Genomic DNA, 15,894 nt, shown 5'->3' on the forward strand with positions numbered 1-15,894 from the left:
ACGTCCTCCGGATTGAGGGCACTAGTTGAGGTAGAGGCCGACATAGAGTTTGCTCTATGTTTCATCATGAACATTCTGCCACGGTCGGAGTTGTGCCCGTACATTCCGCTATACTCTTCGTAGTCGGAATTGTGCGCGTAATTCGTGAGTTGTCGGCTTGTGGAAGCCGATTCACGCATCTTCTTTCGGCACTCTTCTTCGTGGTGGTCGAGCTTTCCGCAATATCCGCATTCGGTTGCGTTTTGAAGGCTTGGGCCGGAGTGGAAGCTCCCCCTTCTTGCGAAGGTTCCTCGTTGGCCTCTGTTTTGCGGCCGAAATTGGGAGTTGTTGTCGTAGGTCGGACCTCGTCCGCCTTGTCCTTGGCCGAATCGGCCTCTCGCTCGTCCGCGTCCTCTTCCTCCATTAGAGTGCGTGTAGAGCATGTGGCCTTCCGACTCATTGCTCCTTGTACGCACGTGGTTTTCTTCGACCAATAGCATTGATTGGAGCTCGAAGAAGGAGGGAGATTTCTCCCATGCTAGAACAGCGGTTCGCATCGCGCCGAACCGTGGTGCGAGGCCGCCGAGGCATATTTGCACCATCTCATCATCATCTATACTTACGCTTATTGAGCCGAGCGAGTCGCAAAGCTCCTTGATCTTCAAGGTGTATGTCGTGATGGACATATCCCTTTGTTGAATGTTGTTCAACTCTTGGCGGAGTTGAAGCTTCCTCGCGGTCATGTTGGTGGCGAAAATCTTTCGTAGGTTTTCCCACGCTTCCTTCGGCGTCTTGGCTTCTCGAATGTAACCGAGCATGTGGTCGTGAACACATGTCGCCAAACAATACATCACGCGGCTTGCGGCTTGCTCCCATGTTGCGTATCCGGGAGCTGCTTCGGAGGGTCGGTCTTCATGCGCTCCTTTGATGTAGCTCCAATAGCCTTGTCCGACAAGATATTGGTGCATCTTGTACTCCCAAGATGCGAAGTTGTTTCGATCCAACTTCTCGGTAGGGAGAGCGCTCCCCATTTGAGTATTCATTATGTCGATTCTTCTTCTTCTTCTTCTCTCTTTGAATGCGAGCTATGTAGAGAAGCTACGATAGCTATGAGCCGGTTCTTGGTCGTCAGCGTAGAGCACAACACACGATCACGATGAGGCGAATGGGCTAGATCGAGCTACCAACCTTCGCTCTAATACCATGTAAAGAATCAAGAGATGGATTCTTGTGAAGCGGAAGAGATGTGAGTTATGTGTGTGTGTAAGAGAGAGAGAGAGAGAGAGAGAGAGAGAGAGAGAGAGAAAACACAGAGAATACGCAAGGTAGAAGTATGTTAACAAAGGAGAAAGACTCAACATTATACAAGGTGGGAGGAGGGTGCTTTATGTAGTCACCCTCTCTCTTCATTAACTACAAGACTCATGGAGTATGGGGAATGTGAAAGCTCATAAGTTATGTGTCATAGAATATGATTCTATGACTCATACTAAATGCTAGAATACAAAGTGGTGACATAATGGTGACTCTTGACCATTGAGGTGTCTCTTCACTCTCAAGGTGAGTTCACACACTAGACCAATTTGAGCTTGATTCTCAACAGGGAGCAATCAAGCAGGCCGGACCCAATCGACAAAACAATTCCGCTCAGTGTGGATACTGTGGTAAATTCGGCCACTATGAGGCAGAGTGTTGAGAAAAGAAGTGTGAGTCGGCCTCCACAAGCCGATAACTCACAAACTATGCCTCCAACTCTAACTACGACAATCGTGACAGAATGTTTGTGATGAGGCATAGAGAGAACTCGATGACAACCTCCAACCCGACCAACACCTCCAAACCAGAAGATGTATGGTTTCTCGACTCAGGTGCATCCAACCACATGACATCCCACGAGGATTGGTTCAAGGAGCTACAAAAGCCTGAACGACCCGGCTATGTGGAAACTGGGGATGACACAATTCACCCCATTCAGCATGTCAGCAATGTCCCCTTTGGGGAAGAAGGCAACCAAACCTACATCAAGAAAATTGGACATGTTCCTACAATAACAACTTAGTCTCAGTTGGCCAGATAGTCGAACAAGGCATGCAAGTCCGCTTCAATGATGGAGGATGCTTCATCGAAAAAGAAGGGTAACTTATCGATCGCGGTTGGAGAGAAGGTCGGATGTTCATCCTCGACTCTCACGAGATGAAATCGGCAATGTATGCCAAGGGCCGGAAGGCTGACATTGGAATAGAGTTGTGACACAAACGAATTGGCCATATTAACCTCCAAAAGCTCAAAGGAATGCAGTCAAAAGGAGTCGTCATCGGACTCACGACTTTTACCGAAAAGGAAATTGCAGGCGTATGCAAAGCTTGTCGATTCGGCAAACAACACTAACAACCGTTCCCAAAGGAGAGGAATGTAAGCAAAGGGATCCTAGATGTATTACATTCAAATGTATGGGGACCAGCCCAGACGACAACATTTGGTGGTTGCTAGTACTACGTTATGTTCATCGACGACTTCACCAGACACACCTGAATTTATCCCATACACCAGAAGAGTGAAGTGTTCTCACACTTCCACAATTTCAAGAACGAAGTCGAAAAGGCAACCAATCGACATGTACGATGCCTTCAATTGGACGGCAGGAAAGAGTACTTCTCCGACCCCTTTACCGCATACCTTCGACAAGAAGGAATCCGGCGGAAGTTTACTGCATCGGATTTCCATTGAAAATCTATTTTTTCAATATTTATTTATTTTTTATAGAAAAAATTCAAAAAAATTCAAAAAAATAAACCCTAAACCCCCTCAACTTTTCGTGTGTGACATAAGTACCTTCTCCCTCTCTTTGTAAGGTTGGTTGTTCTTGCTTCCTTGTAATATAGTTTTCTGTTTCGTTTTCCTGTAACTCTCTCTCTCTCTCTCTCCACACACACACACACACAGTTCTTCCCACTCGATTCTTTACAACTCCTTTTTGTTGGAGATTCTTAACATGTTAGTTGTGCAAGAGGTTTTGTCCTCAAATCATCTTCCCGTACATTTTGAGTTTAATAAACATGTGCTAGTTATGTACAAAACACATTGCTTGATAAGGACTTTTTGACATTTAATTCTTCTTTATTGTTTCATTATAGGTAGTTGATTGATAAGTTTTCACATATTCCTACACGATGCAACGTATTATAGATGCAATATAATCTACATAATGCTACATTGATGCAACATAATCCTCATGATGAAGACCGTTTGGATCTTCACATTCAATTACAAGAGATTGTGAAGAATTTATATTGCCAAAGTTATCAAAAGGCAAGATTTATTAGCTCCAAGAGGGGTTTATAGAGATTAGTCACAATCTCATATGTTTTTTCAAGGACTAAGATCATCATATGCTCGATCTAATGTGGTGCAAGTTTTAATAGGAAAGGAGCTTGTTGTGGGCCTAATCAAGATTATTGAGGTATGTATTTTTCATTTTAAGGATTTGGAGAAACCAAGGTTGATTATCAACGACGATATGTTGAAAGTAAGACATGAGTTTTATAGTCCGTGAGTTTAGTGAAAAACCAACAATGACTTGTGATTAGGGTGAAATACCACTTGAACCCAAGCTAGTTGGTTCTCCCCTAAATGCATTGAGGCACTCATTATCAGGTGCTATTTCTCTCACATCTTGCCCAAAATTCATCAACTTGTGCTTGAGAGATCACCATCCACACATTCATAAGGAATGTAGAGATTCTAAGGGGGGTGGAGATTTGTCAACAATGATTAATCCTTGTTAGATTATTGTTGATATCACAAAATAGTCTATGCTTAGATGGTCGGTACATCTACATCAGATCCATCAACCCTAAAGTTCAACATCTTTACTATGACCAAAATTTAGTGGCATATATGTTGTCCAAGGCAAGATATGAAGAAGAGGAGATATTAGAGCCGGATGATGAAGAATGAGAGGAATCAACCTTAGCCATAAGCATCATCATAAGGGATGATCCAAATGAGGAATATAATAAAGAATTCAAAGACATTGGAAAGTATCTAAAACCACCATGGAAAAATAAAGTTGGCCAAGAGGGAGCTTCTCAAACTTGAGGCAAAAAGTTCTCCAATTCTTCTTACATCATCGTGGAGTTTAAAGATGGGGAATCCAAAATGTGTTATCTGAAACCAAGAACAACTAAAGCTAGCTAGTGTTACTCGTAAGAAGTTTGCAAGATTTTATAGATTTCCTATAAGAGGTTGGGAGAGAGGTATGGTGTTCCGAAGTTTTAGGCCTAACCTGCAATTTCTAGGAACTTCGATGAAGCCCATCACTCTTGGCAACTAGATGTAGTAAAGCCCATGCGAGTTTATGGCATGTGGAGTTCGGGGCAGGAAGATACAATCTCCTTCTCTCTTCTTCTTTTTCTTATGTTTTTCAATAAAACAATATGATAATACAACCCTTGTTATCCCCACTACTTCATTGATAAGGATATGACAAGGTAAACCCTCTCAAGTGTTGTAATACTAGATGAAGTAAGTCTACCTCATCTTGAGATAGCATCACCATATAACATAGTTACAAAAATTGCCAAATCAACTTCCCTTCATCCTACGGGGTTGTGTTACCCACGATGTTCATCAAACAAGAACCCATTTCTCATGGTCCAATACTTAGGGTTGTCAAACACGACTTGATATGATGACTTGGGTAGAGCTTTCGCACCATTAATGAAAACCCACTTAAAAGGTGACAGAAAATTTCCTATTCTTGATGCCCAAATTTGTGATATCAATACCCAAATGGCTTTAGCAATTGGGCATGTAATGAACCTATGTCTAACATCTTTGTCAACCATTGTACAAAAAAACATGTCCCATTCTAAATATGTATTCGTTTTAAAGCCATTGCCAAACACAACCTACTAACCATCACATGCCAAAGGAATACCTTTGCACAAAATGGAATATGAGAATGTCATCTTTCATCTAAAACTCAACACCACCACATGACATGACAATAATATGCCATGTATTCGAAACCTTATTTGTTAACCAAGCTCTATCTTCAACCAACTTATGGTATACATCATTAGTGTGCACTAGAAATATTGATTTTCCAATACCAAAAGACTAGTCTTTCCATGGTTTCTCGACCACCAACTTAGGAATCGGAAAAACTAGATTGGGCAAATGCCAATATTGATTGCCAAATATACCCATATCCACGTGGTATATGAAACTTATTTCGAACTGTCCAAAAGGCTATCATTTTCCTACGTGACTCTAAGATAACATCTTCCACATTTACTAAGCCAGCCTTGCCATTCAATTGAATTGTCAATTGAGATTTTCTTTTCCATCCCAATGTAATATCCTTGAGGTTGCCAACACATCTGCCAAGAAAGTACTAATTGTTGAACCATAATAGATTCTGAACATTTAAATGCACGAGTACTATTAACATGCCACGGTGATGTAATTCTTGTTTTGCCATAGGATATATCAACCTTTTCCACAAAATTGTCCAATTATATCTGCCCAAGGGTGGGTACCTATACACATACCTTTTAAAAGATTGAACCTTCGAGGCACCATATGATCTTCTAAATTTAGTAATGTGGCTCCCCTAAACTTTTTGGGGTACATATATTGTTCCATGAAACCCAATTCATACCAAGCTTTGAATATTTGTTCCACAATGTATATTCAAGTGAACGAGCGGATTGATTAAGTGATTTCTTTGTCCATAATAATAATGGTAAAAACCAAGAAATCATTGGAATTATTATTTTCGTTTGTACCACTTTGAGATGAGTACTAAACGACAAAGCTTGAGACTTCCAATTCATAAACTTGAGATGAGGAGGAAGTGTTGTCTTGCCTGGTGTATATGTCCCGAGAGAAGAGACCTCAATGCAAGCACCGCTATAAAACTGGCAACATGAATGTGTTGGTCCTCTCTCTCTCTCTCTGGAAGTTGAAATATGACAAAGGGACAAATTTATAATTGCTACAACAATGGGCATGTGAATAATAACGTTCAAGAAAGGAAGAGGTATTTGAGTTGGTGCAATCAGATGTTTGTGGTTCCTTGAAGGTAAAGTCAATAGGTGTTGCACACTACTTTGTCGCCTTTATTGATGATCATTCTATAGAAAACTTTGGGTTTGAACATTGAAAACGAAGGATCACGTATTTAATGTGTTTAAATAAATGTATGTTTCTATTGAAAGAGAGATGGGAAAGAGGCTTAAATGCATTCCCGCTGATAATGGTGGTGAATATTGTGGATCCTTCGATACATAATGTCAAGAACATGGAATCAAGAATCAAAAGACACCACCAAAAACCCCAAAACTGAATGGCTTGGTGGAAAGGATGAATAGAACTCTACTTGAGAGAGTTAGATGTTTGCTCTCAGAAATCTTTTTGGGGTGATGTCGTGAGGATTATTGTTTCATATGTTATTAATTTATCTCCTCTTGTTGCCATTGTAGGATGATGTCTTAATAGAGTTTTGTACGATAAGGATGTTTCCTACATGATCATTTACAAGTGTTTGGTTCTAAATGTTTTCTGCATGTATTCGAAAATGAAAGGTCTAAGGTAGATGTTAAATCCAAACAATGTATCTTTTTTTTCTTTTTTTTTAAAGAAGATATCCTGTCATTAGTGTAACCATTTTACAATATTTAAATTCTATGTGACGGGGGGGGGGAGAGAACAACCATTTCGGAGGTTGAAAATGCCAATAAGGAGTACCACAGTTGGCTGTCATGAATGGAGTAGCTTTCCATATAGTGATAAACTCATGCCATTGAGCAATTTTAGCATTAGAATCTCCAACAATACCATCCCATTGTCCCTTCAAAGTATGAACTATGTCTAACCAAATATTTGAAACCAATTCAGTCGGTGGTGTTTTAAGTTTTTTTCAAGGATCAAACCATTGAAGACATTGAAAAGGCAAATGGGTCAAACAATCAAATAGATGGTGGTCTTATTGATTTTGACCTGATTTCTACGACCAAATATGCTACATATGGAGATGCTTCCCAACCATAGTCTGAACCATATGTACCATATGTGCATTCGTATTCGAGAATGGTAAACACCCTCGAAGTATGGTAAATACCATACTTTTGTATTCATTATTTATTATAAGGTAATTTTTTTTTAAGGTAAAAAGTGTAAAAAAAACATAAGAATGTTTTGATAACATATGCATTTGTTTTCATTCATATGAAAAAGAATGTTTGCCAATGCATTCAAGTATATTACGTACTATGTTCCCAACAAAGCGAAGACCGTGAGGATGTTGATGCTACACTTTGGGGGTGTGTTAGGGTTTTGTTCTAGTGGGTTTACGTGCATCGCTTTATTTTATGTTGGAAGAAACCAAGATTATGATAAAAGTTTTTCTTAGATAAAAGAATGATCTTGCATCATTCATCTTGCATCTCTCCTGTTTCTGCTCCTCCCGTTCTCGTAAGATTCTCTTCATCCTTCATCTCCTACTTTTGCTCCTCCATTCTCCTCTTTTCAAAATCTAGGTGATTCTACCAAAACTATAGTCTACAACCGTAATTTTTTTACGATTTAAAGAAGGCATCTTAGTGGGAGAAATTCCATGAACAATTTAAAGAAGGGGAAAACCTTTGAAAAATTTATTGTCCCAAAGGCCAAAGCCATTAGGAAATCCTATATAACCCGAAGGACGAGATCGATGACTTGGCATCTACATTGATTGATGACCCGACGCCTAGGTTCCACATATTTTTTCCTTTCACCCCCTAGAACCTACCCCAAGGAATTAAGGGAGGGGAACTTTACATCCCAAATGCGAGTAAACCTTTTCAATAAAATGATTTAATATAAATTTAAATTTACTATAACACTAAAAAACACCCTTCCCCTTAAAATCAAATATACAAACAATTGCACAAGCCCTCACATAAACACACATTCATTCATTCACACTACACATTTTATAAGCATTCAAGACATAGGAGCACCCCTAAATTCTTACACATATGAATATTTGACAATCACTCACACATTCCCAATTCACTTGGAACACTTATAAGCACAAACACAATTGCTCGTGCATATAACAACCACAACTACACTATTATTGCTTCTCATAAACATGTTTACATGTACTCGTCTACTACAAGCAAACAAACAAACACACACACATAAAGGTGCACACATTGGAGAAACTAAGCACACATTCTTCCTCATTTAGAAACACAACTTTACAGTTACTCATACACATATTCATCTAAATGGATAAAACATTTATTTGACATCTGCAGATGCACAATCACACGAGTGTACTTGCATAACCGCATATATATTCACATATTCCAAAATGCAAATTTACCAAACTAATCTACATTACAACTTGATAAAGATTGAAGAGATAGTTGTAACCCTTCATCACCAACATCATTGACAAAGTCATCTTCTTTGGTTCGAGTTCCCCGTGGTCCTACTCAACACACACACACACACACACACACGTAATTTTCATGACAATGATTTCCGATAGCTCATCATGTCGTGCCTTTTTGAAACTTGCTACTTATGAATTCGCAAACAATTTGTGGTTGTGTTGCTTTAATTCCACAAATTTGGTTGGTAGAAAATTGAATTAAGAGAGAATGTGCATGTACTCTTTCTTGTTGATAGAATGCACAAGTTTTAGTTCAAATTATCATATGATAGAATCCCAATAACAATGATTAATATAAAAAAATACGATGAAAATGAGTAGACAAGATTTTGTATCAACAATACACATAGATTACAAGAGAGCGTCGATGACTCACATTGAATCAGAAATGTTCATTAATTATTAGAGAACCTGCTTATTTACCATGGTTAAACATATGCATGCTCATCACATTGCCACCATGCATGATCATCACTTGGCATTGATGCAAGAATTCCATTAGCAACCATCTATTAGATTGTGCTAGGTGATGATATTTCATAATATTACATGTATGCCTTACACTGACATTTTACAAACTCACAAAATAATCGCTCTTGAACAAAGATAGGGCTAATAATTATATTGCAAATGTGTGGAGGCTACCTAGTCTATATAGGTAGGAGCTTGTTATTTGTGGAGATTCTCATTTATGCCATGTTGGATCTTACCTTTGCAAGGACAAAGGTAAGCCCTTCATGAACACTCAAGTACAAGGTGTTGTGTACTAATGTATATGAACACTCAAGTACAATCAAAGCCTTGAATTTATGCATAATGTATATGAGCTACTAGAAGAAGAGTTTAAAACCAATAAGGATGCAAGGTTGTGGAAAAGACATCTGACTTTTCTATGTTAAAGACGTTATACAAAAGAAGGCTTTTTAAAGGATATTTGAAAGCAACATCAAGGTTTAATTTTGAGCAAGGTCTCAAATTTGTGGTTCATACAAAACCAAAACCAGAGCATTGAAAGATTAAGAGATCCTTCATGATCAATGATCCAAAATCTAGAATGTATATCATTACATTAGTTAGATACAAAGAAGTTTGCGGTGGACAGGAAATGATGGATTCCTTAAACCAAGAATGGACATTGATAATGTTCACAAAACACATTATGAGCAGGCTTGGGGGTGTGTTGAATTCATCGTACTAAACGTGATGAATTCATGCTAGCTTTAACATCAAAGGTAAGAAATTAGTTACAAATGTTCAAAGAACTGAACAAGTTTCTTCTCAAGTAAAAGTTGGTTGAACTTGGAGGCTGGAAAACCTAATATCTGAAGCTTGAAATGAGCTTGAAAATAAAAGCTGAAGCTTGTAGAAGAGAATGAGAATACTAAAACTCAAGGCAATTCCTATCAAGCTATATTCTGAAAGAGAAGACATGGCAAAGATGCATGCGTGTAGCTTCTGGAGGAACAAGAACGATGAAAGATCAAGGATTGACAAAGAAAGAAAGAAAGAAAGAAAGATATATTAACGTCTTTTAAGAGGCCAAAATGGCCTATAAGACCAAATAAGAGATTACATCTTGCGCGTTGTCTTGTCTTTGACATTAGTGACATTAAAACTGCAGTTGAGATTTCTGAAGAAGTGAATGAATCAAATACAGCATTTTCATACAAATTGAACCTTCCTTCGCATGGATGAGAATTCACATAATGAGGCCACCTCGGTAATTTCCAAATTTATATAACATGTATTTCTAGTTTATAGCATGAAAATACTACCCTAGGAAACAGAAAGTATACATCTGGTGTACAAGGTCCGAAAAGAGTAGATTGCATACTCTTTACTTCATACCAACAGTATGTCCCAATATTAAGCCAACCCCAACCTTACAAGTTGCTGCAAATTCAAGCAATCTCACATATATTTGATACTGACGTTCTCAATATAGTTGTTTTCTCTAATTGGTCCCCAGAAGCACAAAAAGCATGACTTGATTTGAAGACATTCCGAGCCTCCCTTTGTAAAGGGCTCATCATCTTATCACTCTCTGTTTCATGGCTCAAGTTACCTGAATCATTTTCACTACTATCAAGCTGTTCAAAAACATCAAGAGGAAGTTTCCCATTTTGCCATGTGCTCAAGATTGAGCGTTCTAAGACAGTTGAAGAATTAGTTGCATTATTATCTACTTTAGAAGAATTTCTCATCCCTAAAGAAGCAATAAGATCTGCACTGACACTTCCAAAGCTATCAAAGCTGCTTTCTATATCTACACCTGCAGTGGGAGAGCTCTTTGATTGATGATGAATTACAGGTCGTGATGTAGATGATCTGCTTCTTGCCATTGTAGCAGCTTGTATAATATCATGTTTACTTAGAAAAGCTAAACTCCATGGATCTATCTTTACTGATAACTTCCTCTTTGCAAATGTCATTGGGGCACTGCGTTGCTGATCCCAAATCAAGTATTATTAGCATTAGGAAATAACAATCTAGCAACATCTTAGTTTGTTTCAGTGTGTGAGAGAAAATAAGCTGAATTAAAATAAAATGTCTTATAAAACTTTCCTGTCACATCAAAGTTAATAACTGTAAACCTTTGTGTTAGATATATGCGATCAAAGGAATGCATGTAAATTTACAACTACATACATAGAGGCATGCTGGAATACATGATACCAGTGTTAGATATAATCTAAAAGAAGTAATAAACCCTAGAGAACACACACACACAGAAAAAGAGGGAAAGAGAGAGAAGCGCCTTCCCATACTTCATCGGGCCGGATATGTAAGATGTTAGCCGTTCCAGTTTCTGGTTTCAGAGCTAGGCTTGTATTCTCAATTTCATCCCTTGTTTGTGTTGAAATGCGTGAATTGGATAAATCATGGTTCTGAACTTCCAGATTTTGCTCTCTTACAGCAATCATGTAGTCATATGTCGTGATTGCCTAGTGTTGAAAATGCATTAAAAAAATGAGTTTACTTCCATTATTTATATATTAGAGTAAACCTCAAAATACCCTGGAGAGTCTCTTTCCCTCAAAAATTCCTGGTCTATGCCCTGTCAAGAAACTATATGTAGTATTTGAGAATCAGATGGATAATTCATCTCATTCTTCACAATTATAAAATTATGTCATAGCCATTGTCTCTATTTCTTAGGTTGACCAGGGCCATTTGGGAAAATAAGAAAAATTGGGTATTTCAGAGATTTTTCCAATGTAATATGCAATACAACTCTGTAGATTAAGCACAAGATAGATCACCTTTTTTATGAGAAGGGCATGAAAAAAGGAAAGTTGACCTAAAAAATAAGCAGCTGCGATGGCTATCATCGTGCATAAAACCTGCAACATTTCTCAAAATTTGAGCAAACAAAACATGCATGGCATTCATATCTATCTATCTATCTATATATATGTATGTATGTATGTATGTATATATGTATATATATACATAGTAATAAGTATTGTAAGTGTTTTTCTCTTCACATACCACCACAAGAAGGTATACTATTGATGAGAAGCTTTTACCCAACTTCAAAGCAACAATAGTTTCAAAATGTCTTCCATTCAAGATACGATGCACAATGATCCATAGTCCAAATAGCCCCTGCACAACAAACTGCCTTGTCAAGGCAAAAGGGGAAAACATCATTAGTAAGAACCATATTGAGAATATATCATTTCTAGATTTACATCCATAATGTGGGATAATGTAATGCCCTTGGAACAACTTAACAACAAATGGACCTATAGCAATATTATGAATCAGAGTCTGCTTTCACAATAACATACCCACACAACAATTGGCTTGCTTCCTAAAGCTTAATAGCAGAATATATATATATAATTAGTCAAAACTCCTTAACAGCAAAAATCACTTGGCTTTTTAAAAATGAGACAATTCCTCACCATAAAGAATCCTGACAAAATCAGGCACATAAAACCCCTGTAGTTTTTTCGACCAATGCAGTTGTTCAGCCACTGTCCAATTAAAGACATGATCCAAGTTATGAAAGACTAACACATTCAGAAAAATATGCATCTTCATATTACATCTTAAGTCACAGGTGTAATTAAAAAGACAATGAAACCAACCCGGCAGTGATGATCAAAGCCATCCACACATTTATCACAAATGCGACAGTGTTTGCTGTGCTTAAATATCTACACCAAAATAGTATGATATGATAATATTAAAAATTAAACAGAAAAAAAATGAGATTATTGATGGAAATTCAGCATCTTTACCTCAACCTTACATAAATTACAGTATAGAATGTCCTCCTCAGATATTGACACTTCCTTGCTTGGTTTTTGCATGCAAATGCAACTCAGCAAGGAATGCTTCTCTGACTTAAGTGTACGCAATGATACAGAGTCTTTCTTCTTGAATGATGGAAGGGATAAATCATGATGCTTAAGACGTTGCACATGAGTATCTACTGGATTAGTTGCCACACACCAGATGTAAAGAACAGATACCACAGTGGCCTAAAAATAAGAAGTAATTAAATGATTCTTATTAAAAATGATATAAGAGGTTCAATATTCACATGAAAGGGAAAAAAACGTTTTGTATTCCAAATTAAACCTGATTCATATTAAAAGTATGACACCTACTTATATTGCAAATACAATTTGATGGATTGATGCAATCATAGATAATTTTTTGTTTAATATTACGCCATGAAAGTATTGACATGGCACTGTCTTAGATTCCGCATTGAAAGATGATGCAAATACTGAAACAAATTCACATACATTCTTTGTCCTCTAATTCTTTCTTGCTTGATAGGAACTTTTCATACTACCTCAATTGTCGACCATACATACTTCAGACCATGAATGGAAAAAGTTACTAAAGTGTCCATTATACACACCACGAGCTGTCCGTTAAAATTCATATATATTCAAGAATACTAGAACGAACAAAACATTCCTTTGATAGAGAATATGCTGAAGTTGTTAAACAGTTTGTTACCGTAGGAGAATAGGCTGCAAATAGAAACACCTTCAGAATTCCAGATTCTACAAAGGGTAGAAAGAAAATGTAGAACGCAAATACAAGAGCCAGAAATGTTGCACCTGCAGTAATCTGCACATACACAACAGAATTATTGTTATCTATATGAAATTCATTGAATCTGTTTATGATTTGTACTTAAATTTCACTGCCATCGAGAGATGAAGCCATGATTTACCTAGAATGCTAGACAAATAGAAGGGCTAACAATACTATTACAATTTTTCGTAAAATTATTTCAAAAGAAAAAAGAAGGCATCTGCATTGTAGGCTTAAGACATTTTTCCCCTCAAAACATCTTTATAAAGCCATATGCATACACTATAAATTATAATCCTCTCATGGCCTCCAGTGCAGGAGACAATTCTGTGTCTATCCATAAAAGTGGAGCATCACTATAGGGAATAGTTCTGTTCCACAGATCAAAATAGGCACCAGAGCCTATGAAAATGCAAGCATCTCCAGTGTTTCCATACAATTTTGGAGCTAGACATGGTAAATGTGATCAATCACAAGAAATTTAATATTATAGAGCAGTATAGGGTTTCACTGATCATTCAAACATTCTTAGTTGAAAGAAAAAAACTTCCATCATTGGCCATTTTATCTTCAACGGTTCATGTTTTCCAAAGTAATATCTTCAAACAGCAGGCGCTGCAATAAAATAGCTTAAAGAAAATCTCTTTGAACAGCAGATTTGAACTTGACACAAAGTAATAAGCATTTAGAATGAGATGAAAGATCTTGGAAGAGGATGAAACATGAATATACAATAATGAAATACCTGAAGTGGATGATATGGCAATTGCCAGCCATGATTCCGCATCTTCTTGTGTTTACTTTTGATGTGATTTTATAGAGAATTCTGCAAGCAGATATTCTTCTTTTGCTCTCTATATGAAGGATTAACAATCTAAGCTCCAGAATGGAAACTATACGTGCATCCTAGTTAAAATAGTGGTTGGAGATAGAAGGAAAGAAGAACTAGAGAATAAGCACATATATGTCAGATACTAAAGTCTTCTGTAGCTTGTAGTATGATAGAGAGAGCTTGCAATCAGATTATTCTTATCTATTCATTGCCTAAGCTCTAGCTCTAGAAAGACACCAATATGCGAATTCTTAGTTAAAACAGTGGTGGAGAAGGAAACTAAACAAACAATAGAATAATCAGAGCTATGAGAGGTCCTTAGCTCATGAAGGATCCATTGCCTAAGCTCTACAATAGTAACTTTGGCACATCCTAAGCTCGTGAATTAGGCTGCAGTCATACCGAGTAGCAACCATAAATATTCTCCTGAATTGGGATACATTCATCACTTGATCTCAGCTGCAATGGCAGCCATATTATGTTCATGAAGAAATTCATTGCGTCACAGCTCAGCCACAATGGCAGTCATATGCTAAATTCATTACCCAAGGTCTAATAGATTAGCAAATTATGTGACGAAGTGTAAGACCCCGAGCTCAGATATAATTGCAATAATAAGTTGAATTGGTTAACTAAGCTCAGCTAAATTTCATTGCCTAGGCTCTAGTATAATAGCAACCATGTATAAATACCAGTTTAAAACAATGGCTAGATAAGAGATGCAAAAGAAAAGGACTAGAGAATAATCAGAGCCATGTCAGGAGCTAAAGCTCGTGAAAATGCAGACTAGAAAGGAAAGTGAAGCTAGAAGCATAAAGAGGAGAAAAGCAAGATGAGACCAAGAAGAAGAGGAAACAGAAAAGATAGCAGTCAAATCAAAAGCGCACGAAAGGGGCAGAAAAAGCAGAAAGAAAGGCAAGGAAGAAATTGCAAAGTATTACCATGAAGTTTAGGCAGGAGAGAGAGAATCATTGTAAGATGAAATATTTTGCGTGAGAGAAACAGTTTTCCATGAAATGGAAAGGGATGGGGATAAAAAAAACAAAGAACGGTAAAAACAACGAAGAAAGCAAGGAGAGGAATGAAGGATCACTGTGATAGGAAAACAGGTTCTCAGATTTACGTCATGAGAAATTCTGTATGGGAATATACAAAGAAATGTACAGGATCAGATATCGAGGAAGAAAGCAGACAAAATATTCTTCAAATTGAGGTCACGAGAGAGAGAGAGAGAGAGAGAGAGAGAGAGAGAGAGAGATACCGAAGAATTTCTGCATACATTGTTGAGACGAGAGGAAAGGCGCCATGGCCATGGCCAGACAAAGCTGACATGACAGGAGCTCGTCCTTCCAAATATCCCTGACCATATTATATCTGCGAATGATGAGAAAACCTACTACACAGGAGAAGCTAAGCTACACACGCAGCTCGCTCTGAGCGAAAGCAAAAAAAAGCAAAGAAAGCTCTTCTTCTTCTTCTTCTTCTTCTTCCTTCCATTCTTCGAGAGTACTTGATCCACGAGAGAAAAGGTCTTGGGTTCAATTCTCACTTTGGCTTATCATTGTTATAG

At 37.6% G+C, this 15,894-nt stretch overlaps 1 protein-coding gene and 1 long non-coding RNA gene across 3 annotated transcripts; one reads left to right on the forward strand and one right to left on the reverse strand.

Moving 5' to 3' along the window:
* Window positions 1–10,152: 10,152 nt before the first annotated feature.
* Window positions 10,153–15,682, reverse strand: LOC147850935 (putative protein S-acyltransferase 22). Of its 2 annotated transcripts, XM_087335679.1 has the most exons (10): window positions 15,586–15,682; window positions 14,238–14,318; window positions 13,412–13,525; window positions 12,679–12,921; window positions 12,526–12,594; window positions 12,340–12,411; window positions 11,921–12,049; window positions 11,692–11,772; window positions 11,197–11,373; window positions 10,153–10,875 (listed from the first exon to the last, which is right to left on the reverse strand). In XM_087335679.1, exons 2-10 carry the CDS (start codon window positions 14,277–14,279, stop codon window positions 10,330–10,332), a joined length of 1,473 nt encoding a protein of 490 aa, XP_087191805.1. In that variant the 5' UTR covers window positions 14,280–14,318; window positions 15,586–15,682; the 3' UTR covers window positions 10,153–10,329. The 2 variants fall into 2 exon arrangements, with proteins under 2 accessions (XP_087191805.1, XP_087191804.1); XM_087335678.1 differs by lacking the exon at window positions 15,586–15,682 and having other exon boundaries at window positions 14,238–15,184.
* On the forward strand, window positions 11,611–12,264 carry LOC147850936 (uncharacterized). Its single transcript, XR_015531603.1, has 2 exons — window positions 11,611–11,845; window positions 11,893–12,264. It is a non-coding gene; the product is annotated as an uncharacterized LOC147850936 (long non-coding RNA).
* Window positions 15,683–15,894: the final 212 nt, after the last annotated feature.

Source organism: Azolla caroliniana, unplaced genomic scaffold (genome assembly GCF_043228905.1).
Source record: "Azolla caroliniana isolate FFs.n. ecotype wild unplaced genomic scaffold, voAzoCaro1.0.p SCAF_20, whole genome shotgun sequence".
Lineage (NCBI taxonomy): Eukaryota > Viridiplantae > Streptophyta > Polypodiopsida > Salviniales > Salviniaceae > Azolla > Azolla caroliniana.